This window comes from Erythrolamprus reginae, chromosome 10 (assembly GCF_031021105.1).
Source record: "Erythrolamprus reginae isolate rEryReg1 chromosome 10, rEryReg1.hap1, whole genome shotgun sequence".
In the NCBI taxonomy this organism is placed as follows: Eukaryota; Metazoa; Chordata; class Lepidosauria; order Squamata; family Dipsadidae; genus Erythrolamprus; species Erythrolamprus reginae.
In genome coordinates, this window is record NC_091959.1 from 47,040,617 (window position 1) to 47,065,616 (window position 25,000).

General features: G+C 45.3%; 1 protein-coding gene across 1 annotated transcript in view; it reads left to right on the top strand.

Moving 5' to 3' along the window:
• The first annotated feature begins 2,139 nt into the window (after nucleotides 1–2,139).
• SMTN (smoothelin) overlaps nucleotides 2,140–25,000 on the top strand; it is a 49,964-nt gene continuing 27,103 nt past the window's right edge. Inside the window, exons 1-6 of the mRNA XM_070762010.1 lie at nucleotides 2,140–2,229; nucleotides 6,198–6,372; nucleotides 18,622–18,770; nucleotides 21,005–21,104; nucleotides 22,903–22,981; nucleotides 23,884–23,987. Of these exons, the coding sequence (XP_070618111.1) occupies nucleotides 6,322–6,372; nucleotides 18,622–18,770; nucleotides 21,005–21,104; nucleotides 22,903–22,981; nucleotides 23,884–23,987 (483 nt within the window). The 5' untranslated portion in view covers nucleotides 2,140–2,229; nucleotides 6,198–6,321. The remainder of the gene's footprint in view (nucleotides 2,230–6,197; nucleotides 6,373–18,621; nucleotides 18,771–21,004; nucleotides 21,105–22,902; nucleotides 22,982–23,883; nucleotides 23,988–25,000) is intronic.

Below are 25,000 nucleotides of genomic sequence, written 5' to 3' on the forward strand. Positions count from 1 at the left end.
ACTACAGCTCATCTGTCTGGAACCCATGCCACATCTCAGACATCAACACCCTTGAAAATGTCCAAAGATGTTTCACCAGAAGAGCCCTTCACTCCTCCACTCGAAACAGAATACCCTACGAAAATAGACTTAACAATCCTGGGCCTAGAAAGCCTAGAACTATGGCGCCTAAAACACGATTTGAGTATTGCCCACAAGATCATATGCTGCAACGTCCTACCGGTCAATGACTACTTCAGCTTCAACCGCAACAACACAAGAGCACGCAACAGATTCAAACTTAATACGAACCACTCCAAACTTGACTGTAAAAAATATGATTTCAACAATCAAGTTATCGAAGCGTGGAACTCATTACCGGACTCAATTGTGTCAGCCCCTAACCCCCAACATTTCTCCCTTGGACTCTCCATGATTGACCTCTCTTAAGAGGCCAGTAAGGGGCGTACATAATTGCACTGGTGTGCCTTTCATCCCATGTCCAATTGTCTTTCCTCTCCTTCACCTATCATATATATTCTCTTCCTTTCATATATCCTCTCCTCTAAGTTCACTTTCACCCTCTTTTATATTATCACATTTCTATTTTTCTTCCTATGTATTTGTGTATTGGACAAATGAATAAATAAATAAGTATACCCGTGAAAATACTTACACGGGAAAGCCATCACAATCTCCAGATTGTGTAAAATTGCTCAAATTACTTATAATAATAACAACAAGAACAATAATAATTTATTAGATTTGTATGCCGCCCCTCTCTGAGGAGTTGGAGCGGCTCACAACTTACCTTTCGTTAGTCCTCTACTAACTTCGTCAGAGTGTCAAAATCCCCATTGAAGACAAAGTTGATCTTCCATATTGAGCAGCATTATATAAGATCAACTACGTCTTTTATTTTTATTTATTTGTCAAACAAGTACAGTATTATACCTGTAGTATGTATTAACATAACATAGGTAGAAAGTAGTGATAGAAAGGATAAAAAGACAGTAGGACTTATGCACGCCCCTTACAGACCTCTTAGAAAAGGGGAGAGGTTGATCGATCGTAGATAATGTAAGGTTGAAGATTGGGGGATTGGGGGAAGAAACAACAGAGTCCGGTAGTCTTCAGTGGGGATTTTAATACTCTGACAAAATTAGTAGAGGACTAACGAAAGCTAATTTTAGTAGTTTTAAGTAAATTTTAAACGTTCCAGAGATCGCGATGGCTGTTGCCTCTTCATAGATAGATAGATAGATAGATAGATAGATAGATAGATAGATAGATGAGATAGATAGATAGATGATAGAAAAATAGATGATAGATAGATAGATAGATAGATAGACAGATAGATGATAGATAGATAGAGATAGATAGATAGATGATAGAGATGATAGATAAATAGATGATAGATAGATAGATAGATAGATAGATAGATAGATAGATAGATTATTAGATGGATGGATAAATGGATAGGATGATTATTAGATGGATTGATTGGATGATAGATAGATGGATGAATGGGTGGATGGATAGAGATAGATAGGAAGGGAGGAAGGGAGGAAGGAAGGAAGGAAGGAAGGAAGGAAGGACCCGGGTTGTGGGGGCAATATGCTGGCTCTGTTAAAAAGTGCTATTGCTAAATGCTAATATGTTGTAAGCCGCCCTGAGTCTAAGGAGAAGGGCGGCATAAAAATCGAATAAATAAATAAGTAAAATAAATATATTTGGACCAAAGAATAATAGAATTGGAAGGGACCTCGGAGGTCTTCTAGTCCAACCCTCCCCTCATTCCAAGCAGGAGAGCCCAGACCATTTCAGATCTGTAAATCTTATTGAAAAGACCCTTTATTTTCAATTCCCCGTTGGAAAAAACTCCCTACACAAGCTACGGTTGTTTAATTCTCCTCCCACCCTCCGCTGCCAAAATCCCCACCCGCCAAGGTCAGAGCCTGCCAAAAAACGACAACTCCCGACCTGCCCAGCGCGCCCAGCCTCGTGGAGGCGGGCCCGACGGTTTTAGAAACGACCAATGGCGGAGGGAGCGAGGGACACGGCTGGGACGGTTGGGGCGGAGCCTCGCTCTCCCATTGGCTCATTCGAGAGGGAGAGGGCGGGGCGGAACTCGGGGAGGGGGAGAGAAAGGCTTGGCTGTCTGGCTGCGCTGATTTCAGAGCCACCTTGGGATCGCTCGGTGCGCCCGCGCTGCTGCGCCTTTTGGATGGCTCTGCGCGGCCGGAGGAGGTACGTGGAGCCGATCCGGGTTGGGGATTCGGGAGCGCATCCTTGATCCGGATTAAAGGGGGCGGTAGTGGAAGAGGGGCGCCCGGTCGGGGAGGGGTCTTTGTGCCCGGGAGGAGGAGGAGGAGCCGGCGGCGTGGCAGCGGTGGATCGGGCTGGAAGTCTGGAGGATCCAGCGGGCTGCCTTTTTTTTTTTTTTTGCAGGATCGGCGGAGATTTGGCTTTTGCACGGGTTTCAATTGAGAGGGTCGTGTGAATGCGTGTCTCTCGCAGGGCTTGCACGGGTTTCAATTGAGACGGTCGTGTGAACGCGTGTCTCTGCAGGGCTTGCGGGCTATGGGTTTTGCAGGATCGGGGCAGATTTGGCTTTTTTGCACGGGTTTTAATTGAGAGGGTGGTGTGAATGCGTGTCTCTCGCAGGGCTTGCACGGGTTTCAATTGAGACGGTCGTGTAAACGCGTGTCTCTTTGCAGGGCTTGCGGGCTATCGTTTTTGCAGGATCGGCGCAGATTTGGCTTTTTTGCACGGGTTTTAATTGAGAGGGTCGTGGGAACGCGTGTCTCTCGCAGGGCTTGCGGGCTGCCTTTTTTTTTTTTTTGGGAGGAGCGGCGGAGATTTGGCTTTTTTGCACGGATTTTCGTTGAGGGTCGTGTGAACGTGTGTCTCTCGCAGGGTTTGCATGGCCAGGATAACCTGAGATGCCCTATGGATCCAGGCTGGGAATGAGTCCCACGCGGGTGGGGGAAAGGGTCATCAGGATCCGATAGGATAGAACGAAAAAGAATAGGAATTAGGATAGGATGGGATAGGAGGAATGAAGAGAATAGGAATAGAATGGAATAGAATTTTTTAAATAATTATTATTGTTGTGAGCCGCCCTGAGTTTGCGGAGAGGGGCGGCATATAAATCCAATAAACCTAAACCTAGATATTGAAAAATAGAATAGAATGGAATAATGGAATGAAAAAGAAGAGAGAAGAGATGAAGAAGAGAATTAGAAGAGAATAACGAATAGAATAGAATAGAATAGGGGATAGAATAGAAGGACCTTGGAGGTCATCTAGTCCAGTGTTTCCCAACCTTGGCAACTTGAAGATATTTGGACTTCAACTCCCAGAATTCCCCAGCCATGCTGGCTGGGGAATTCTGGGAATTGAAGTCCAGATATCTTCAAGTTGCCAAGGTTGGGAAACACTGATCTAGTCCAACGCCCTCCTCTGCCCAAACAGCAGCCCCTACACCATGTGAGACGTTGGAAAAAGAAGAGCAAATGGAATAGGGTGGCATGGCATAGGGGGAAAAAATTAGAGAAGGTCTCATAATAATTGGAATAGAATAATGACTTTATTGTTGCCTTAAATGTACCCTTAAAATCAGCATGCATTAATAAAATGAGATTCGGTTGCATACAGCTCTCTGGATCAGGATGAAACATATTTTTTTTTCTCTGTAGCATGATATCCAAGTTTTGGCTGGTGGCGATGATCCTGAGACTCAGGCCCCCCTTCCCTCTCTCCCTCGCATCGCTGCCTTGTATCCCCTCCCTGTCCCACATAGCCCATGTTCCACTGTTCTTGCAAAGTAAGCCAAAAACCGGACTGAGCTGAGTCCGCAGAAGCTGTGGGCATCTTGTTTCCCCCTACCCCTTCATCCTCCACAACCTTGATTCATTCCTCACCTGGGTACGTTGGCAGGAGAGAGGAATGCCAAAGACTTCCGTGGGTGCCAAGATTGCCGGTTGAAGCTCTGGAATTGGGCAATCGGTTGGCAATTCATTCACGAGGCTTGGGTGACAAACAACTCCCTCGCTAGGATGTCCTAAGGAAACTGAGCTGGGTTTCCAGCCCTCTGAAAAATAGACTGAATCGGGCAGGGAGCAGGGCAGGGCCTTCTCTGTGGCGGCCACGGTCCCCCTGGAATCAATTGCAACCTCCCCCCCCCTTCGTACTGCTCCTACCCTACTGGCTTTCTGGAAAGTCTTGGAACCTGTCTGTTTCGGCAGGCCTGGGGGCCGTGAGTAATTGACACTTCGTTTGATTCCGGCTTCAATAATGTATAATATGGTGCAACTACATGAATGAGATTTTATACGGTTTTTATATTACTGTTAACTGTTGTTATTAATTTGTTTATATTTGTTTTATTATTTCTATTGTTGTAAGCTGCTCTGAGTACCCCGGGAATAGGAAATGATAGATAGATTAGACAGATAGATAGATAGATAGATAGATAGATAGATAGATAGATAGATAGATAGATAGATAGATAGATACATACATACATACATACATACATACATAGATACATACATAGATACATAGATAGATAGATACATAGATAGATAGATACATAGATAGATACATAGATAGATACATAGATAGATACATAGATAGATTAGATAGATACATAGATAGATAGATAGATACATACATACATACATACATACATACATACATACATAGATACATACATAGATACATACATAGATAGATACAGAGATACGTACGGAGATACATACATAGATAGATACATAGATAGATACATAGATAGAATAGACAGACAGATAAACAGACAGACAGATTCAACCACAACAACACACGAGCACACAACAGATGCAAACTCAAAGTAAACCGTTCCAAACTCGACTGCGGGAAATACGACTTTAATAACCAAGTAGTTGATGCCTGGAACTTACTACCAGACTTTGTAGTATCGTCACCTAACCCCCAAAGCTTTACTCTTAGATTATCCACTGTTGACCTCTCCCGATTCCTAAGAGGTCAGTAAGGGGCGTGCATAAGTGCACCAGCGTGCCTTCCGTCCCCTGTCCTTAATGTTTCTCTCTTACTAGCACCATGTCAATAAACATTGTTATATCTTTCTATACCACCCATACGTACTTAGAAACATAGAAGATTGACGGCAGAAAAAGACCTCCTGGTCCCTCTAGTCTTCCCTTATACTATTTCCTATATTTTATCTGTTTATCCCAGGCATGTTTAAATTCAGTTCCTGTGGATTGACCAACCACGTCTGCTGGAAGTTTGTTCCAAGCATCTACAACTCTTTCAGTGAAATAATATTTTCTCACGTGGCTTCTGATCTTTCCCCCAACTGACCTCAGATTGTGTCCCCTTGTTCTTGTGTTCACTTTCCTATTAAAAACACTTCCCTCCTGAACCTTATTTAACCCTTTCACACATTTAAATGTTTCGATCGTGTCCCCCCTTTCCTTTCTGTCCTCCAGACCAGAGGTCCCCAAACTTAGCAACTTTAAGACTTGTGGAGTTCAACTCCCAGAATTCTCCAGCCAGGAGAATTCTGGGAGTTGAACTCCACAAGTCTTAAAGTTGCTAACTTTGAAGACCTCTGCTCCAGACTATCCAGATTGAGGTTCATGAAGTCTTTCCTAAGAAGTTGACAAGTCCTGATACTTGACAAAACAAACAAATAAAAACAAATAAATACGTTCACTGCAATCATACTGTCCGCTGGAGTGGGATGTCAACGCTCAACGGTTGATTGATGATTGATGGGGTGTTGTTTATTTATTTATTTATTGGATTTGTATGCCGCCCCTCTCCGGAGACTCGGGGCGGCTTACAGCGACAATAAAACAGTGCACAATAGTAATCTGATATTAGAAATGATTAAAAATACATTAATATAAAAAGCAAACATACATACAGACATACCATGCATAGAATTGTAAAGGCCTAGGGGGAAAGAGTATCTCAATTCCCCCATGCCTGGCGGCAGAGGTGGGTTTTAAGTAGCTTACGAAAGGCAAGGAGGGTGGGGGCAATTCTAATCTCTGGGGGGAGTTGGTTCCAGAGGGCCGGGGCCGCCACAGAGAAGGCTCTTCCCCTGGGTCCCGCCAAGCGACATTCTTTAGTTGACGGGACCCGGAGAAGACCCACTCCTTTGTTGGTTTTGCTCTGCTGACCACTGGGCTTTGTTCACTTCGCAGGGCTCCATCCGTTCGACCCCTGGACTAATTTTTTGGAGGGACCTCCCTTCCTGTCCGGTGCCTGGCCGAATTATTTGGACAGAAGGAATTTAACCCCCCACCCCCAAGGGTGGAATCCACCAGCATGTCCGAAGAGGCGCTCCTGAGCATGGACGAAGGCACATTGCGGAAACTGGTGAGTTCCCCCCCCCGTGTCCCCCCCCCCCCGATGTTTGTCTCTCCCCCTGGTTTGGAGAACTGACGGTTTGTGGCTTTGTCTGTTTTTTTCCCCCTGTTTGGAGGCCTTTGAGACGTGTTGTGGTCATTTCGCTCGCTTCCTTTCCGTTGGTATCCGTCCCTCCCATCCCTTGCGTGGATTTTTTTTTTTTAACTGGCAAAAAAAAAAAAAAAAGGGATCGTTTTTCCTGACTTTGAAATTGTCACGTGCTGCCAGTTTTGTGGGGTGTGGATAGAAGGGGGCGGAGGTGGTTGTTCACACATTGCTTTTTTAGCCAGTGTATGTGTGTGTGATTTGTTTGAACAGCCTGCTGTGCCTAGGTTTACAGTCGTTCCCAAAGTGAGACTTTTGAATGACAAAGGAAAATAGAGAGGGACAATTTCCAGAGCCACAGAACTTAAGAATAGAATAGAATAGAATAGAACAATAGAATAAAATAAAATAATAATAGAATAGAATAATAATAAAATAATATAGAGTAGAATAGAACAGATTAATAATAGAATAGAATAATAATAGAATAGAATAGAATAATAATAATAGAATAGAATAATAATAGAATAGAATAGAATAATAATAGAATAGAATAGAATAATAATAGAATAGAATAATAGAATAAAATAAAATAATAATAGAATAGAATAGAATAATAATAAAATAATATAGGGTAGAATAGAACAGATTAATAATAGAATAGAATAATAATAGAATAGAATAATAATAGAATAGAATAATTAGAATAATAGAATAATAAAATAGAATAGAATAGAATAATAATAGAATAGAATAATAGAATAAAATAAAATAATAGAATAGAATAATAATAAAATAATATAGAGTAGAATAGAACAGATTAATAATAGAATAGAATAAGAATAGAATCAAATATAGAATAGAATTAGAATAAGAATAGAATAGAAAATAGAGTTAAATAAGAATAGAATTCTATTCTTATTCGATTCTATATTCGATTCTATTCTTATTCGATTCTATCGTATTATTACTCTATTCTATTATTAATCTATTCTGCTCTTCTCTATTCTATTATAATCTATTCAATTCTACTCTAGTCTAATACAATTAGAATAAGAATCGAATAAGAATAGAATAGTAGAATAGAATAAGAATACAATATAGAATAGAATAAGAATAGAATAGAATAATAATAGAATAGAATATAGAGTAGAATAGAATATAGAATAGAATAGAATTATTTATTGACCAAGTGTGATGGACACGCAACGAATTTGTCTTTGGTGCAGATGCTCTCAGTGTCCATAAAAGAAAAGCTACATTTGTCAAGAATCATGACGTATGACAATTAATGATTGTCATAGGGGTCAAATAAGCAATGAGGAAACAATGTTAATAAAAATCTTAAGGATACAAGCAACAATTTACAATCATCCAATCATAAGTGGGAGGAAATGGGTGATGGGAATGATGAGATGACTAATAGTAATGGTAGTGCAGGCTTAATAAATAGTTTGACAGTATTGAGGAATTATTTGTTTAGCCGAGTGATGGCGTTCAAGGGAAAACTTTTCCTGTGTCTAGTTGTTTTGGTGTGCAGGGCTCTAAAGCGTTGTTTTGAGGGTAGGAGTAGAAACGGTTTGTGTCCAGGATGCGAGGGGTCAGTCAATATTTTCCCCGCCCTCTTTTTGACTCGGTCCTGAATGGAAGGCAGGTTGGCAGCCATTGTGTTTTCTGCAGTTCTGATTCTCCTCTGAAGTCCGTGTCGGTCTTGTTGGGTTGCAGCACCAAACCAGATAGTGATAGAGGTACAGATGACAGAGTCAATGATTCCTCTGTAGAACTGGATCAGCAGCTCCTGGGGCAGTTTGAGCTTCCTGAGTCAGCGCAGAAAGAACATTCTTTGTTGTGCTTTTTTGATGACGTTTTTCATGTATCGGAGTCTCTGCTCACAGTCACTCACACCCTCAGCACCTTGAGGCTCCACTACTGCAATGCTCTCTACATGGGGCTACCTTTGAAAAGTGTTCGGAAACTTCAGATCGTGCAGAATGCAGCTGCGAGAGCAATCATGGGCTTTCCCAAGATATGCCCATGTCACACCAACACTCCGCAGTCTGCATTGGTTTGCCGATCAGTTTCTGGTCACAATTCAAAGTGTTGGTTATGACCTATAAAGCCCTTCATGGCACCGGACCAGATTATCTCCGCACGAATCCCAGCGACCAGTTAGGTCCCACAGAGTGGGCCTTCTCCAGGTCCCATCAATTAAACAATGTCATTTGGCGGGACCCAGGAGAAGAGCCTTCTCTGTGGTGGCCCCGACCCTCTGGAACCAACTCCCCCCAGAGATTAGAATAGCCCCCACCCTCCTTGCCTTTCGTAAGCTCCTTAAAACCCACCTCTGCTGTCAGGCATGGGGGAACTGAGATATTCTTTCCCCGTAGGCTTCTACAATTTATGTATGTGTGTATGATTGGTTTTATACTAAGGGTTTTAGCTGTTTTAGTATTGGATTGTCGCATGTTGTTTTTACCACTGTTGTTAGCCGCCCCGAGTCTACGGAGAGGGGCGGCATACAAATCCAATAAATAATAATAATAAATAATAATAATAATGTTAGGTGTCCATTTTAAGTCTTGAGATAGGATGGAAACTGGTGTAGGATCTCCTGCTTTGGACTAGATGACCCACAAGGCCCCTTCCAACTCTGTTAATCTGTAAACATTAGAAACCTAAGGGGACTCATGAACCCATCATCCTCTTGAGATGAGAACATGGGGCGAGATTACAGGAGCGGCTTCATTAAGTAAATTTGCCCGTTGCAAAGCTTTACAAATTACAGGGCTCCTGTTTTATGAAGTTCACGCCAATCTAAAGGCGAGGAAGCCGTAGCGTAGCTGATGAAGCGGCTGTCACCTCAAGCCTTACTTAACTCGGATTACCGAATTACCTGCTTTTGGGCTTCTTAAGATGGGTCGGCTCTTAAGGTTAACCCAACCAGCTGGATTCCTAAAACGTGCTAAGCCACAAATAACTTATCCAGATTTACAACCAACCCTGTTTTACTCCAAGCAGCTTCTGGTGGCGAATTGTCCTGGTTTTAGAAACTCCCGGGGGCGGTAGTAGGTTCCTACCGGTGCGGATGACGACACAGCACCTGTAGTAAAACTGGAGTTGTGCGCGCAGGTTTGGGACTCCGGCGTGTGCCTACGGGGACGTGCACAAGATTTCGGCAATTTTTTTGCTGCTGCGCGTGTGCAGAAGCGAAAGAATTGCCAGAACCTCACACGCACGCCGCCCTCTCGTGAGAGTTCGCTTCCTGCCTGCACTGAGAGCTACGTGGCAGAGGACGGTCCCGTAAATAGTCTGGCCCTAAGCCATGTAGGGTTTTATAGGTGATAACCAGCACTTTGAATTGTGACCGGAAACTTCAGATCGTGCAGAATGCGGCCGCGAGAGCCATCGTGGGGCTTCCTAGATTCGCCCAAGTTTTGCCAACACTCCGCACTGGCTGCCAATCGGTTTCCGGTCACAATTCAAAGTGTTGGTAATGACCTTTAAAGCCCTACATGGCATTGGGCCAGAATACCTCCGGAACCGCCTTCTACTGCACGAATCCCAGCGGCCGATAAGGTCCCGCAGAGTTGGCCTTCTCCGGGTCCCGTCGACCAAACAATGTCGTTTGGCGGGCCCCAGGGGAAGAGCCTTCTCTGTGGCGGCCCCAGCCCTCTGGAATCAACTCCCCCCAGAGATTAGAACGGCCCCCACCCTCCTTACCTTTTGCAAATTACTCAAGACCCACCTTTGTCGCCAGGCATGGGGGAACTGAGACACCTCCCCCAGGTTTTTTTATATTTATGTTTGGTATGTATGTGTTGTATGTTTGGTTTTTATAATAAGGGTTTTCAGTTGTTTTATTAAATTGGATTGTTACATGTTGTTTTTTGTCATTGTTGTTAGCCGCCCCAAGTCTGCGGAGAGGGGCGGCATACAAATCCAATAAATAATAATAATAATAATAATAATAATAATAATAATAATAATAATAATAATAATAATAATAATTGGAAGCTACTGCAACCACACTTGCCCAGTTGCATTCTGGATGATCTGCAGTCTCCGAACCCTTTTAAAGGGGGGCCCCACGTAGAGCGCGTTGCAATAATCAAGCCGCCGGGTGATAATGGCACGAGTGACCGTGAGCAGAACCTCCTGGTCCAGATAGGTACACTCGACTAGGCGAACCTGTGCAAAGGTCCTCCTCGCCACAGCTGAGAGACATTGGTTGAGCTCAGCTGAGGATCCAGGAGGACCCCCAGTTTGCGGACTCTTTCTGAGGGGGTTAAAGATTCCCCCCCCCAAAATCACGGACGGACAGATGATGTGGTCCGGTGATGGTGAACCTTTTTTTCCTCGGGTACCAAAAGAGCATGCGTGTGCGCTATCACGCATGCGCGAGTTCCCACACCCATAATTCAATGCCCGGGAGGCTGAAAACAGCTTCCCCCACAATCCGGAGGCACACTGGAGACCGAAAACGGCCACTTTCTCAATTTCTGGTGGGCCCAGTAGGCTCGTATTTTGCCTTGCCCTGCAAAGGCTTCCTGGAGCTGGGGGAGGGTAAAAATGCTCTCCCCATCCTCTTGGAGGCTCTCTGGAAGCCAAAAACGCCCTCCCAGAGCCTCTGTGTGAACCAAAAATCAGCTGGCCGGCACACATATGCCCATTGCAGCTGAGCTAGGGCAATGGCAGATATGGCTCTGCGTGCCATCTGTGGCACCTGTGCCATAGGTTCGCCATCCCTGGGGTAGTCCTTCGGAGGGAAGGCCCAGAGCCACTCAGTCTTGTCGGGGTTAAGCCTGAGCCTCTTTTGAGTTCGTGCGAGTTGACGCGTGCTCCCAGGGTAGGCAATCTTGGGTTTCCGCCGTTGGAGACACGGCCCTTTGCAACTTTCCTCTTATTCACTGGGTTTTGAAATGCTTCTTTACGTAATCACACTTGTTGCCTGGCGAAAAGACACAGCAGAGTCTTGTTTCGTTTTGTGGCTTTCGGTCGGTCGCTTCCGCAGTAGATCTGCTACTCTGATTCTACTCCTCAGTGGGAAGATCTCACCTATTTTTTTTTAATTTTTTTTATTTATTCTTTGTCCAATATACAATACATATGAAAGAGAATAGACATTAAGTAATATATATGACGATAGAAAGTAAGAAAGAAGAGAAGTAGAAGGGAAAGAGAGAAAATATATGATATATGAGATAAGGATAGGCACATCAATGCACTTATGTACGCCCCTTACTGGCCTCTTAGGAACCTGGAGAGGTCAATCGTGGATAGTCTAAGGGAGATATGTTGGGGGTTAGGGGTTGACACTATTGAGTCCGGTAATGAGTTCCACGCTTCGACAACTCGATTGTTAAAGTCATATTTTTTACAGTCAAGTTTGGAGCGGTTAATATTAAGTTTGAATCTGTTGCGTGCTCTTGTGTTGTTGCTGTTGAAGCTGAAGTAGTCGTTGACCGGAAGGGCGTTGCAGCATATGATCTTGTGGGCAGTACTTAAATCGTGTTTTAGGCGCCGCAGTTCTAAGCTTTCAAGATCCAGGATAGTTAGTCTATTTTCGTAAGGTATTCTGTTTCGAGTGGAGGAGCGAAGGGCTCTTCTGGTGAAATACCTTTGGACGTTTTCGAGAGTGTTGATGTCCGAGATGTGGTGTGGGTTCCAGACAGATGAGCTGTATTCGAGAATGGGTCTGGCATAGGTTTTGTAGGCTCTAGTCAGTAGTGAGAGATTGCCAGAGCAGAAGCTACGTAGGATCAGGTTAACAACTCTGGAAGCCTTTTTGGCGATATTGTTGCAGTGGGCTTTAGCACTTAGGTCATTTGATATTAGTATTCCAAGGTCTTTTACTCACTCCACCAGCCAGGGAAATAAAACATCCACCCAAGGGGTTGTCTGGCGTCTTAGCTTTCATGATACCAGTTCGGGCAAAGTGCTACGTAGGATTTTAGGTTGGCTTTAGGGTTAAGGGTTGTGTAAACTTCGCCGTGGCAGCTTAAAAACCTGTGGCTTACAACATACTTCTTCAACCTGGATTGCCTCTGGTTGTGCGGTTTCCAATTCCCAGAGTTTTCAACTGTGGCCTTAATAAGTTATGGAATGAAGGAGGAGAAGATTGTGTGGGTGTGAAGGAGGCTGCCTTGGTGAGACAGGAACTCCGCCACTGTGACGTATCGGACTGACAGTTTTCCCTGTTTACATATATATATATATATATATATATATATATATATATATATATATATATATATATGTCATATGTTTAAGCTGAATTTGAAAATTAAGGGAGACTAGGATAGATCTATTTCGGCCTTATTTTGGCCTCATCAGCTAGCCATACCCACTGGGACTTGAACCTGCAACCTTTGCCTTGTAAGGCAGAGAATTATCCTCTAGGCTACAGTATCCAATCCCTTCAGCTCTGTATATATATATATATATAGTGGTACCTCTACTTAAGAACTTAATTCGTTCTGTGACTAGGTTCTTAATTATTATTAATAATAATAATGTCGTTTGGCGGGACCCCGGGGAAGAGACTTCTCTGTGGCGGCCCCGGCCGTCTGGAACCAGCTCCCCACAGAGATTAGGATGGCCCCCACCCTCCTCGCCTTTTGTAAACTCCTTAAAACACACCTCTGCCATCAGGCATGGGGGAACTGAGATATTCCTTCCCCCTAGGCCTTACAATTTATGCATGGTATGTTTGCGTGTATGTTTGGTTTTATAATAAGGGTTTTTTAGTTGTTTTAGTATTGGATTGTTACATGTAATATGTTAAAGGGTTAAATAAGGTTCAGGAGGGAAATGTTTTTAATAGGAAAGTGAACACAAGAACAAGGGGACACAATCTGAAGTTAGTTGGGGGAAAGATCAAAAGCAACGTGAGGAAATATTATTTCACTGAAAGAGTAGTAGATCCTTGGAACAAACTTCCAGCAGACGTGGTTGGTAAATCCACAGTAACTGAATTGAAACATGCCTGGGATAAACACATATCCATCCTAAGATAAAATACAGGAAATAGTATCAGGGCAGACTAGATGGACCAGGAGGTCTTTTTCTGCCGTCAATCTTCTATGTTTCTATGTTGTTTTTATCATTGTTGTTAGCCACCCTGAGTCTACGGAGAGGGGCGGCATACAAATCCAATAATAATAATAATAATAATAATAATAATAATAATAATAATTATTATTATTATTATTATTATTATTATCATTATCATTATTATTTATTAGATTTGTATGCCGCCCCTCTCCGAAGTAGAAAAGTTTGTAAGTAGAAGCAATTTTTCCCATCGGAATCAATTTAAAAGGAAAGAATGAGTTCAAACCCATTAGGAAAGAAATAAAAGCTCGGAATTTGGGGAGGGGGAGGAGAAAGAGGAGGAGGACAGTCGCTGCGGAAGGAAGAAGGGGAGGGTTACGGTTGAAGCCGAATCCCCTCCCTACCAGGACTCTTGACAGGGCTTGGAGTCATCCCATGTGAAAACAGCAGGAGAGATGAAAGAATTCAGGGTGTGGCGCCTACGTTCCGAGGGTGGAAACCAGCAGTACGCTACCAGGTCGGATTTGGGAGTGTGTGTGTGTGTGTGTGTGTGTGTGTTTGTGTGTGTGTAACTGCTTGCTTTGCTCACACCTGGTGCTTCTGCACATACGCAGAACTTCCTGTGTCCGGGCAAGGGGACGGAACCTCCCACTGTTGCTACAATGTGTTCGGCCGAACCGGTGCGAACCGGTAGAAAACTACCACTGGCGGAGACTCCTTTCAGCGGAGAGCAATTTGTGAACCCCAGTCAGGCTGCTTCCTCAGGAGCAGCAAGAGCGCTACATAGCATCGGGCTATTGATTGTATTTTACTACTGTTGTATTTATCCCATGTTAGCAGCTCGGAATGAGCAGCATATAAATACAACAAGTGAATGAATGAATATTCAAAATAAAAACATTTTTATACAAACACCCCCTCCCCCAGTGTTACTCGGACTCAGTTTTGGTCAACGACTCCCTGAATTATGAAGGTGTAGTTGGACGGAGGGAGCCACAATTTGCGCCCCCCCCCCAATATAAAAGTCATTTCAAACCAGAACAAGTTTGTCTTCTGTTCTCTTGCTCTCTCTCTCTCTCTCTCTCTCTTCCCCTCCCTCCCTCTCTCCCCCTCTCTCTCTTTCTCCCTCTCTTTCTCTCTCCCTCTCACACACTCTCACACTCTCTCTCTCTGCCTCCCACTCCCTCTCACACTTTCTCACTCTCTCTCTCTCTCTCACTCTCACTCTCTCTCAGCAGCCGCTGGAGGGAAGGCAGAGCTGCCTGTGATACACAAGGGCCCTTTGTGCTCCCTGGTAGGGATTCCTGGCTGTTTGGGCTGTGGGGAGGAGCACCCAGGCCCTGCCCTGCCTGGAAGGGGGAGAGCCTTGTTCAGACCTGAAACCCCTTTGGCACTCACCTCTGCCAGGTGAGGCATCACCCACCAGGAAGGCTTTGGCAGGCAGGAGATCTTTCCTAGCTCTGCATCCATCTATCTATCTATCTATCTATCTATCTATCTATCTATCTATCTATCTATCTATCTATCTATCTATCTCTATCCATCCACCCACCCACCCACCCACCTACCTACCTACCTAATCATCCTATCTATCTATCTATCCATTCATCTAATAATCATTCTATCCATTCACCCATCCATCATCTATCTTCTCTCTCTCTCTCTCTCTCTCTCTCTCTCTATCTATCTAACTCTATATGTCTGGCTGAATGTCTTTCTATCTATCTATCTATCTTTCGATCTAACTTTCAACCTACCTGTCTGTCTGTCTGTCTTTCTATCTATCTTTTGATCTACCTACATACCTACCTACCTAATCATCCTATCCATCTATCCATTCATCTAATAATCATTCTATCCATTCACCCATCCATCATCTATCTTCTCTCTCTCTCTCTCTCTAACTGTATCTGTCTGTCTGTCTGTCTTTCTATCTATCTTTCGATCTAACTTTCAACCTACCTGTCTGTCTGTCTGTCTTTCGATCTATCTTTTGATCTACCTACCTACCTACCTATCTATCTTTCGATCTATCTTTCAATCTTTCAATATATCTATCCATCTCTCCATCCATCCATCCATCCATCTTTCTAGCTATATTTCTACCTACCTACCTACCTACCTAACTATATCTACCTTTCCATCTACCGTGTTTCTCCGAAAGTAAGACAGTGTCTTACTTTCTTTTTATCCCCAAAAGCCCCACTATGTCTTACTTTCGGGGTATGTCTTATATTGGAAAACTCCCCACTGGCGACCTCCCTCCCTCCCTTTTATTTTGAACATGTTTCTGACCTGCGGGATGGCTCCAGCTGCGGCTTCTGCTGCCACTTCCATGGATTACAATGGAGATTTCCAAGCTGGTTATTAGGAAATCGACGGCATCAATTTGGGTTACTTGCAGATTAACGGCACGAAGATTAGCGGCGCGCAGCTAGATGAGAGGGAGGCAGCAATACCCCCGTGTTTCCCTGAAAGTAAGACATATGTCTTACTTTCGGGGTACGGCTTATATTAGCCGACCCCCCTGAAACCCCCGATACGTCTTACAATCGGGGGTGTCTTACTATCGGGGAAACAGGGTATGTATCTTCCATTTATCTTCTATCTACCTATCAACCATCCATCCTCATTACCTAGAGCCCCCACTGGCCAAGACCCACCACGTTGTGGGAATGAGTTGTTTTAGTGCAGAGGGAATGCAGGAAGGGGGGAGGAAACCTGCCTTTGCGTCTTGGTGGTCTTGTTGAGGAATGCCCCCCCCTTCAGATTGTGAGGAATCTGTGGATATTTTTCACAGCTGACAGGGAACTTTCTTTCCCGTCTCTGGAAATTGAGTCAGTTCCTCCCAGGCTGCGGCTACGAGGGAATTAGTCCATATAAGGACAAACCCTCTCGGTCCTTTTAGGTTGTTTTGCTCCGTTTCTTCCTCCCGACCTTTTCAATTGGCTTTCCCTCTTTCTTTTCCACCTTCCCTCGATGGCATTTTCTCCTTCCCTTCTTTCGGCACCCCCTCCTCAACGAGCCCCCACCTCGCCGATTAATTTTCTCCAACTTTTTAGGAAGTTGCTGTTTCAATTCCAGGCGGCTGCTTCTCTCCTCCATCAGCCTCCACCCATTGTCCGGCCCCCTCTGATGGCCCTGGAGAATAAATTGACCCCTTCTTCTTTAGCAACAGTATTTAGATTTATCTACCGCTTCGCAGTGCTTTTACAGTTCTCTCTGAGCGGTTTATAGAGTCAGCCTCTTGCCCCCAACAATCTGGGTTCACATTTGACCCACCTTGTAAGGGAGGGAGGGAGGGAGGAGTAGCAATAGCACTTAGACTTATATACCGCTTCACAGTGATTTCCAACCCTCTCTAAGCGGTTTACAGAATCAGCCTCTTGCAAACCCCAACAATCTGGGTCCTCATTTGACCCACCTTGGAAGGATGAGTCAATAGGAAGGAAGGAAGGAAGGTAGGTAGGTAGGTAGGTTGGCGGGCCCCAGGGGAAGAGCCTTCTCTGTGGTGGCCCCAACTCTCTGGAACCAGCTCCCTCTAGAGATTAGAACTGCCCCTACCCTCCTTGCCTTTCGTAAACTCCTTAAAACCCACCTTTGTCGTCAGGCATGGGGGGGGGAACTGAGATATCTCCCCCGGGCCTATTCAATTCAATTTATGTATGGTATGCTTGTATGTATGTTTGCTTAAATAATGGTTTTTTAAAAATATTTTAAATAGTAAATTATTAGATTTGCCATGAACTGTTTTATTGTGTTGTGAGCCGCCCCGAGTCTACGGAAAGGGGCGGCATACAAATCTAATAAATAAATAAATAAAAATAAATACCGCTTCGCAGTGCTTTTATAGCCCTCTCTGTGCGGTTTACTGAGTCAGCCTTTTGCCCCCAAGAATCTGGGTCCTCATTTGACCCCCCCTTGTAAGGGAGGGAGGGAGGGAGGGAGGGAGGAAGGAAGGAAGGAAGGAAGGAAGGAAGGAGTAGCAATAGCATTTAGACTTATATACCACTTCACAGTAATTTCCAACCCTCTCTAAGCGATTTACAGAGTCAGCCTCTTGCAAACCCCAACAACCTGGGTCCTCATTTGACCCACCTTGGAAGGAAGGAAGGATGGATGGATAGATAGATGGATGGATGGATGGATGGATGGAAGGAAGGAAGGAAGGAAGGAAGGAAGGAAGAAAGAGCAATAGCACTTAGACTCATATACTGCTTCACAGCGATTTCCAACCCTCTCTAAGCAGTTTACAGAATCAGCCTCTTGCCCCCAACAATCCCACCCCGGAAGGACAGAAGGCTGAGTCAACCTTGAGCTGGTGGTGAGATTTGAACTGCTGAACTACAGCTAGCAGTCAGCTGAAGGAGCCTGCAGTGCTGCATGCTGTTCTGTTCTATTCTATTGTATTCTTTTCTATTCTATTCTATTCTATTTTACTGTATTCTACTCTACTCTACTCTATTCCATTGCACTCCTCTCCACTCTATTCCTTATTATCAGAGGTCTTCAAACTTGGCAACTATAAGACTTGTGGACTTCTACTCCTGGCTGGAGGATTTTAGGAGTTGAAGTCCACAAGTCTTAAAGTTGCTATGTTTGAGGACCCCTGCTTATTATTCTATTCTATTCTATTCTAGGTCGAGGGTTCCCTGCGCGCTGTTCACAACCACACACACGCACACATCTTACCGCCTCCACCGAGTATAATTTAATCCGTTGTCCGAAGCAGGCCTGAGAGTTTTTGAAATCCCAGGTGGACAGTCAGGCAATCTCCTTGCAGGGATGTTATGGAGGTAGCCGTCTCCTGGCTGAAGTGGCGGAACGTTTTGGGCCAAGGCCAAGCCAGAGGGGGTGTGTGGACACGACGGGGGACGGAAGACCGACCGTTGCGTGCGTGAGCCACGAAGCCTGGGGAGAGCCCAAGGCTGTCGGCCGGAGGGACAGTGGCACATTGTGCAGCCTTCACACTGGGCCCATTGTGTGTGCCTGGGCCCGGGGGTGGCCGAAGCGAGGCACAGGGAATTCCTGTCCTGGGCGGGGCGGCCTCCGCAATGCCCTTGACCCCGTCCCCGGACGACCCTCCTCTTACTCTCTCCGTCCTCCTCCTCTTCCTCCCAGTTGGAAGCCACGCTGGACTTGGCCGAGCGCAGGCAGATCCGTTCGGCCATCCGGGAGCTGCGCCGGCAGGAGCTGGAGCGCGACGAGGAGGCCCTGGCGTCCAAGCGCTTCCGGACGGAGCGGCAGGAGAACAAGGAGAACCGGCTGAGGTGAGTCGGGGAACCGCTTCCCTCTGCGCGCCCGGCTTTCCTAGCGTCGTAAACCCTCCCGGTCCATCTTCGTTTATTTCTTGGTTACATTTATTTATTTATGGTTAAGACCCGGCTTTTCCGGCAGGCCTGGAACGAGGCCGATTCTAAGTAGGTATGTTTTTTATATTATTGTTATTATTGATTTTTATGATTAGATTTTAACTGTTTTGTATTGTTGTTGTATTTATTCCGATTGTTAACCGCTCAGAGTCCGTTTGGAGTGAGCGGCATAGAAATCCAATCAATCAATCAATCAATCAATCAATAAATCAATAAATATTTGTTTGATTGATTGATTGATCGATTGATTGGATTTATTTATTAGATTTGTATGCCGCCCCTTTCCGTAGACTCGGGGCGGCTCACAACACAATAAAAACAGTTTATAACAAATCTAATAATTTACAATTTAAAATATTAAAAAACCCCATTATTAAGCAGACATACCTACAAACACACCATACATAAATTGTATAGGCCCAGGGGAGATATCTCAGTTCCCCCATGCCTGACGACAAAGGTGGGTTTTAAGGAGTTTGCGAAAGGCAAGGAGGGTAGGGGCAGTTCTAATCTCTGGGGGGAGCTGGTTCCAGAGAGTCGGGGCCACCACGGAGAAGGCTCTTCCCCTGGGGCCCGCCAACCGACATTGTTTAGTTGACGGGACCCGGAGAAGGCCCACTCTGTGGGACCTGATCGGTCGCTGGGATTCGTGCGGCAGAAGGCGCCACTCACTCCAAATGGACTCTGAGCAGATAACAATCGGAATAAATACAACAGCAATAAAAACAGTTAAAATCTAATATAAATACAATAATGATTGATTGATTGATTGATTCATTGATTGATTGATTGATTGATTCATTCATTCATTCATTCATTGGATTTCTATGCCTCTCCTCTCCGAAAAGTCGGGGCAGCGTACAACATATAATTAGAAACAATACAATACAATGGGTGAATCCAATTAATTAATTAGATACCATATTTTTCAGAGTATAAGACGCACCTTGCAGGTTCTTTCATTGTTACTCCCTGCGAAGAATGTTTTCCAAGCCCTGAGTCTTTGCAGGAGTTTTTTCATTGCTCTAACTTGATGCGAATAAGTTTCTTTCCAGCCCTAAACAAATGCTAACAATTTTCCCAGCTCTTACCCAATTGCAAGCTCTTTCATTGTTACTCTCTGCAAAGAATGCTTTCCAAGCTCCAAGTCTTTGCAGGGTTTTTTTCATTACTATAATTTGCTGCAAATAAGTTTCTTTCCAGCCCTAACCAGGTGCTAACAATGTTCCCAGCTCTTACCCACTTGCAAGCTCTTTCATTGTTACTCTTTCCGAATAAGGGTTTTTTTAAAAAAGCCCTAACCAGGGGATAAAATAATGTGCTCACTAAGGACGATAATCAGATGAATATCTGGTAGGCAGATCCCCCCCCCCCCTATTTTCCTCTCCAAAAACTAAGGTGCGCGTTATACTCTGAAAAATACGGTAAGTTGCAACCCCCACCTGCTTCTCCCCGCCTTCCGCTGGCACCCGATCATATATATAACAAGCAGGAAGAGGGAGATTATGATCCAGCTATATAGAGCGCTGGTGAGACCCCATTTGGAATAATACTGTGTCCAGTTCTGGAGGCCTCACCTACAAAAAGATGTTGACAAAATTGAACGGGTCCAAAGACGGGCTACAAGAATGGTGGAAGGTCTTAAGCATAAACCTTATCAGGAAAGACTTCATGGACTCCATCTGTCTAGTCTGGAGGACAGAAGGGAAAGGGGGGACATGATCGAAACATTTAAATATATTAAAGGGTTAAATAAGGTCCAGGAGGGAAGAGTTTTTAATAGGAAAGTGAACACAAGAACAAGGGGACACAATCTGAAGTTAGTTGGGGGAAAGTTCAAAAGCAACATGAGAAAATATTGTTTTACTGAAAGAGTAGTAGATCCTTGGAACAAACTTCCAGGAGACCTGGTTGGTCAATCCACAGTCACTGAATTTAAACATGCCTGGGATAAACATAGATCCATCCTAAGATCAAATACAGGAAATAGTATAAGGGCAGACTAGATGGACCAGGAGGTCTTTTTCTGCCGTCAGACTTCTATGTTTCTATGTTTCTATCATGTCAGGCAAGGCAAAGAATTTGGGGCACCTACCCAAGCAATGCCCCTCTCTGGCCTTTTGTCCCTTCAGGTCCTGGCAGCTAGAGGAGGAACAGCGGCAGCAAAAATCTCTGGACGCCCTTTCGCGAAAGCTGGAGACCATCCGGGATGTGGAAGAGTTGACCGGCTTGGTAGGTCCCTGCGGAACGGGGTTCTTGGCAGTCCAGGACCCCGGATAGGCACTGCCATGCTCCAGTGGGAGTTCAGGAGGGTGGGGTGGGGGGCATTGCAATGGAGCCCTTCGTGCGGGGCCGTCCGCTGTCCTCCCGCCAGTCGAAAAAGCCAGAAACTCCGCTGGGTCAAGCGTTAAGAAGCGACATATAAATCTTTAAGTGGGTCGGAGTCCAGGACTGCTGGCTGCTTCGGCTGACTCTAAACTACTTAGAGAGGGCTGTAAAGTGGTATATAAGTCTTAAGTGCTAGTATTAAGTGTGTGGGAGGGAGGGAGGGAAGGAAGGAAGGAGGGTGGAAGGAAGGAAGGAAGGTGGAAGGAAGGAAGGAAGGAAGCAGATGGAAGGAAGGATGGAAGGAAGGAAGGGGATGGATGGAAGGAAGGAAGAAAGGGGATGGATGGTTGGAAGGAAGAAAGAAAGGAAGAAAGAAAGGAAGGAAGGGGATGGAAGGAAGGAAGGGGATGGATGGTTGGAAGGAAGAAAGAAAGAAAGAAAGAAAGAAAGGAAGGAAGGGGATTTGGAGGGAAGGAAGAAAGAAAGGAAGGAAGGGGATGGAAGGAAGGAAGGGGAAGGATGGAAGGAAGGAAGGGAAGGAAGGAAGGAAGATGAGAATCAGCAAGGGAGGAAGGAGACGGGATTTGGAGGGAAGGAAGGAAGGAGGGTGGAAGGAAGGAAGGAAGGAAGGTGGAAGGAAGGAAGCAGATGGAAGGAAGGAAGGAAGGAAGAAAGGAAGGAAAGAAGGGGATGGAAGGAAGGAAGGGGATGGAAGGAAGGAAGGGGATGGAAGAAAGGAAAGGGATGGAAGGAAGGAAAGAAGGAAAGAAAGGAAGAAGGAAAGAAAGGAAAGAAGGAAGGAATGGGATGGAAGGAAGGAAGGAAGGAAGGAAGGGGATGGAAGGAAGGAAGGGGATGGAAGGAAGGAAGGGGATGGAAGAAAGGAAAGGGATGGAAGGAAGGAAAGAAGGAAAGAAAGGAAGAAGGAAAGAAGGAAGGAATGGGATGGAAGGAAGGAAGGAAGAAAGGAAGGAAAGAAGGGGATGGAAGGAAGGAAGGGGATGGAAGGAAGGAAGGGGATGGAAGAAAGGAAAGGGATGGAAGGAAGGAAAGAAGGAAAGAAAGGAAGAAGGAAAGAAAGGAAAGAAGGAAGGAATGGGATGGAAGGAAGGAAGGAAGAAAGGAAGGAAGGAAGGGGATGGAAGGAAGGAAGGGGATGGAAGGAAGGAAGGGGATGGAAGAAAGGAAAGGGATGGAAGGAAGGAAAGAAGGAAAGAAAGGAAAGAAGGAAGGAAGGAATGGGATGGAAGGAAGGAAGGAAGGGGAAGGATGGAAGGAAGGGAGGGGATGGATGGATGGAACGAAGGAAGGAAGGAAGGAGGGAAGGGCCAGCCATGGTGGCACAGTGATTAGAATGCAGCATTGCAGGCTAACTCATTGCAGGCTAACTCGACTGTCACCAGTTCGATCCTGACAAGCTGCAGATCGATTCTGTCCGTCCTTCCGAGGTTGGTAAAATAAGGACCCAGAATATTTGAGGGCCAGAGCCTGACTCTGTAAACCGCTTAGAGAGGGCTGGAAAGCACCGTGAAGCGGTATATAAGCCTAAGGACTATTGCTATTCGTCACCATGAAAATTGCTTGGATTTCCACTCCAGCAGATGGACGGAGGCTCTGCGGGTGGCCTCCTGTCAGCGCATGGGCCACAAAGCGGGGTGGAGGAGGGGGTTCGGTCTGCTTGAACCTTTACTTCCCTTCTCAGCTGCGGGCAACCAGCGAGTACGAGGAACGCAAACTCATCCGGGCTGCTATCCGCCAGCTGCGCGCAGAAGAAATTGAAGGTGAGAAAATATTATTTGTCTGAAAGCGTAGTAGAGGCTTGGAACAAACTTCCAGCAGACGCGGTTGGTCAATCCACAGTCACTGAATGTAAACATGCCTGGGATAAACGTAGATCCATCCTAAGATCAAATACAGGAAATAGTATAAGGGCAGACTAGATGGACCAGGAGGTCTTTTTCTGCCGCCAGTCTTCTATTTTTCTATGAATGAGGAAGGAAGGAAGGAAGGAAGGAAGGAAGGAAGGAAGGAAGGAAGGAAGGAAGGAAGGAAGAAAGAATCCACAGTAACTGAATGTAAACATGCCTGGGATAAACATAGATCCATCCTAAGATCAAATACAGGAAATAGTATAAGGGCAGACTAGATGGACCAGGAGGTCTTCTTCTGCCGACAATCTTCTATTTTTCTATGAATGAGGAAGGAAGGAAGGAAGGAAGGAAGGAAGGAAGGAAGAATCCACAGCAACTGAATGTAAACATGCCTGGGATAAACATAGATCCATCCTAAGATAAAATACCGGAAATAGTAAAAGGGCAGACTAGATGGACCAGGAGGTCTTCTTCTGCCGACAATCTTCTATATTTCTATGAAGGCACCAGACCCAGCAGGGTTACATCCAAAGCTTTTTTTGGAGGAGGTTATAATCTTCCAGGAAGGGGGCAATTGCTGGATCTCCTGGTTTTCTCAATCTGGGGTCCCCAGGGCTGGGGGGTCAGCATTGGGCCCCTGCGTGCCAGCAACCGAACCGCACAAACAAGCCAAGCCCCACGAGAAAAACCACATCCTTTCCACTTCATGGAAAAACAGAACCGGTCCCCGGTGCCCCAAAGGTTGAATGGAGGGGGAGAGGGGGTCCCACTGCTCTGAATGATGCCCGGCTCTTTTCTTCCTCCTCCTCAAGCTGCAAAGTTGGCGGGGAAAGCTTTCAATCACCAGAGGGCCACCGACATGGCTCGGGCACCCAAGGAGCCAGAGGAAAATGCTGCAGGGGACCGAAATGCCCAGGTAAGCAACAGCAAGAGCCCTTAGACTTATATACCCCTTTGTTGTGCTTTGCAGCCCTCTCTGAGCCTCTTGTCCCCCAACAATTGGGTCTCCTCATTTGACCCACCTTGGAAGGATGGAAGGCTGAGTCAACCTTGAGTCAGGAAGGGAGGGAAGGAAGGAAGGAATGGATGAATGGAAGGAAGGAAGGGATAGATGGATGAAAGGAGAGAAGGAAGGGTGGGGATGGATGGAATGATTGATGGATAGAAGGAAAGGAAGGAAGGAAGGAGGGAAGGAAGGAAGGAAGGGGATGGATGGAATGATTGATGGATAGAAGGGAAGGAAGGAAGGAAAACAGGAAGGAAGGAGGGAGGGAGAAGAAGGAAGAGTGGAATAGCAATAGCCCTTAGAATTATATACCGCTTCATTGTGCTTTGCAGCCCTCTCTGAGCGGTTGACAGAGTCAGCCTCTCGCCCCCCAACAATTGGGTCTCCTCATTTGACCCACCTTGGAAGGATGGAAGGCTGAGTCAACCTTGAGTCAGGAAGGAAGGAAGGAAGGAAGGAGGAAGGGAGGTAAGGAAGGAAGGAAGGGATAGATGGAAGGAAGGAAGAAAGAAAGGGATAGATGGAAGGAAAGAAGGAAATGTGGGGATGGATGGAATGATTGATGGATATTAGGAAAGGAAGGAAGGAAGGAAAAAAGGAAGGAGGGAGAGAAGGGAGGGAGAAGAAGGAAGGGAAAAAAGAAAGGAAGGGAGGAATAGCAATAGCTCTTAGACTTATATACCACTTCGTAGTGCTTTGCAGCCCTCCCTAAGCAGTTTACAGAGTCAGCCTCTTGCCCCCCAACAATTGGGTCTCCTCATTTTACCCACCTTGGAAGGATGGAAGGCTGAGTCAACCTTGAGTCAGCAAGGAAGGAAGGAAGGAAGGAAGGAAAGTGGTGGATGAATGGAAGGGAAGAAGGAAAGGTGGGGATGGATGGAATGATTGATGGATAGAAGGGAAGGAAGGAAGGAAAAAAGGAA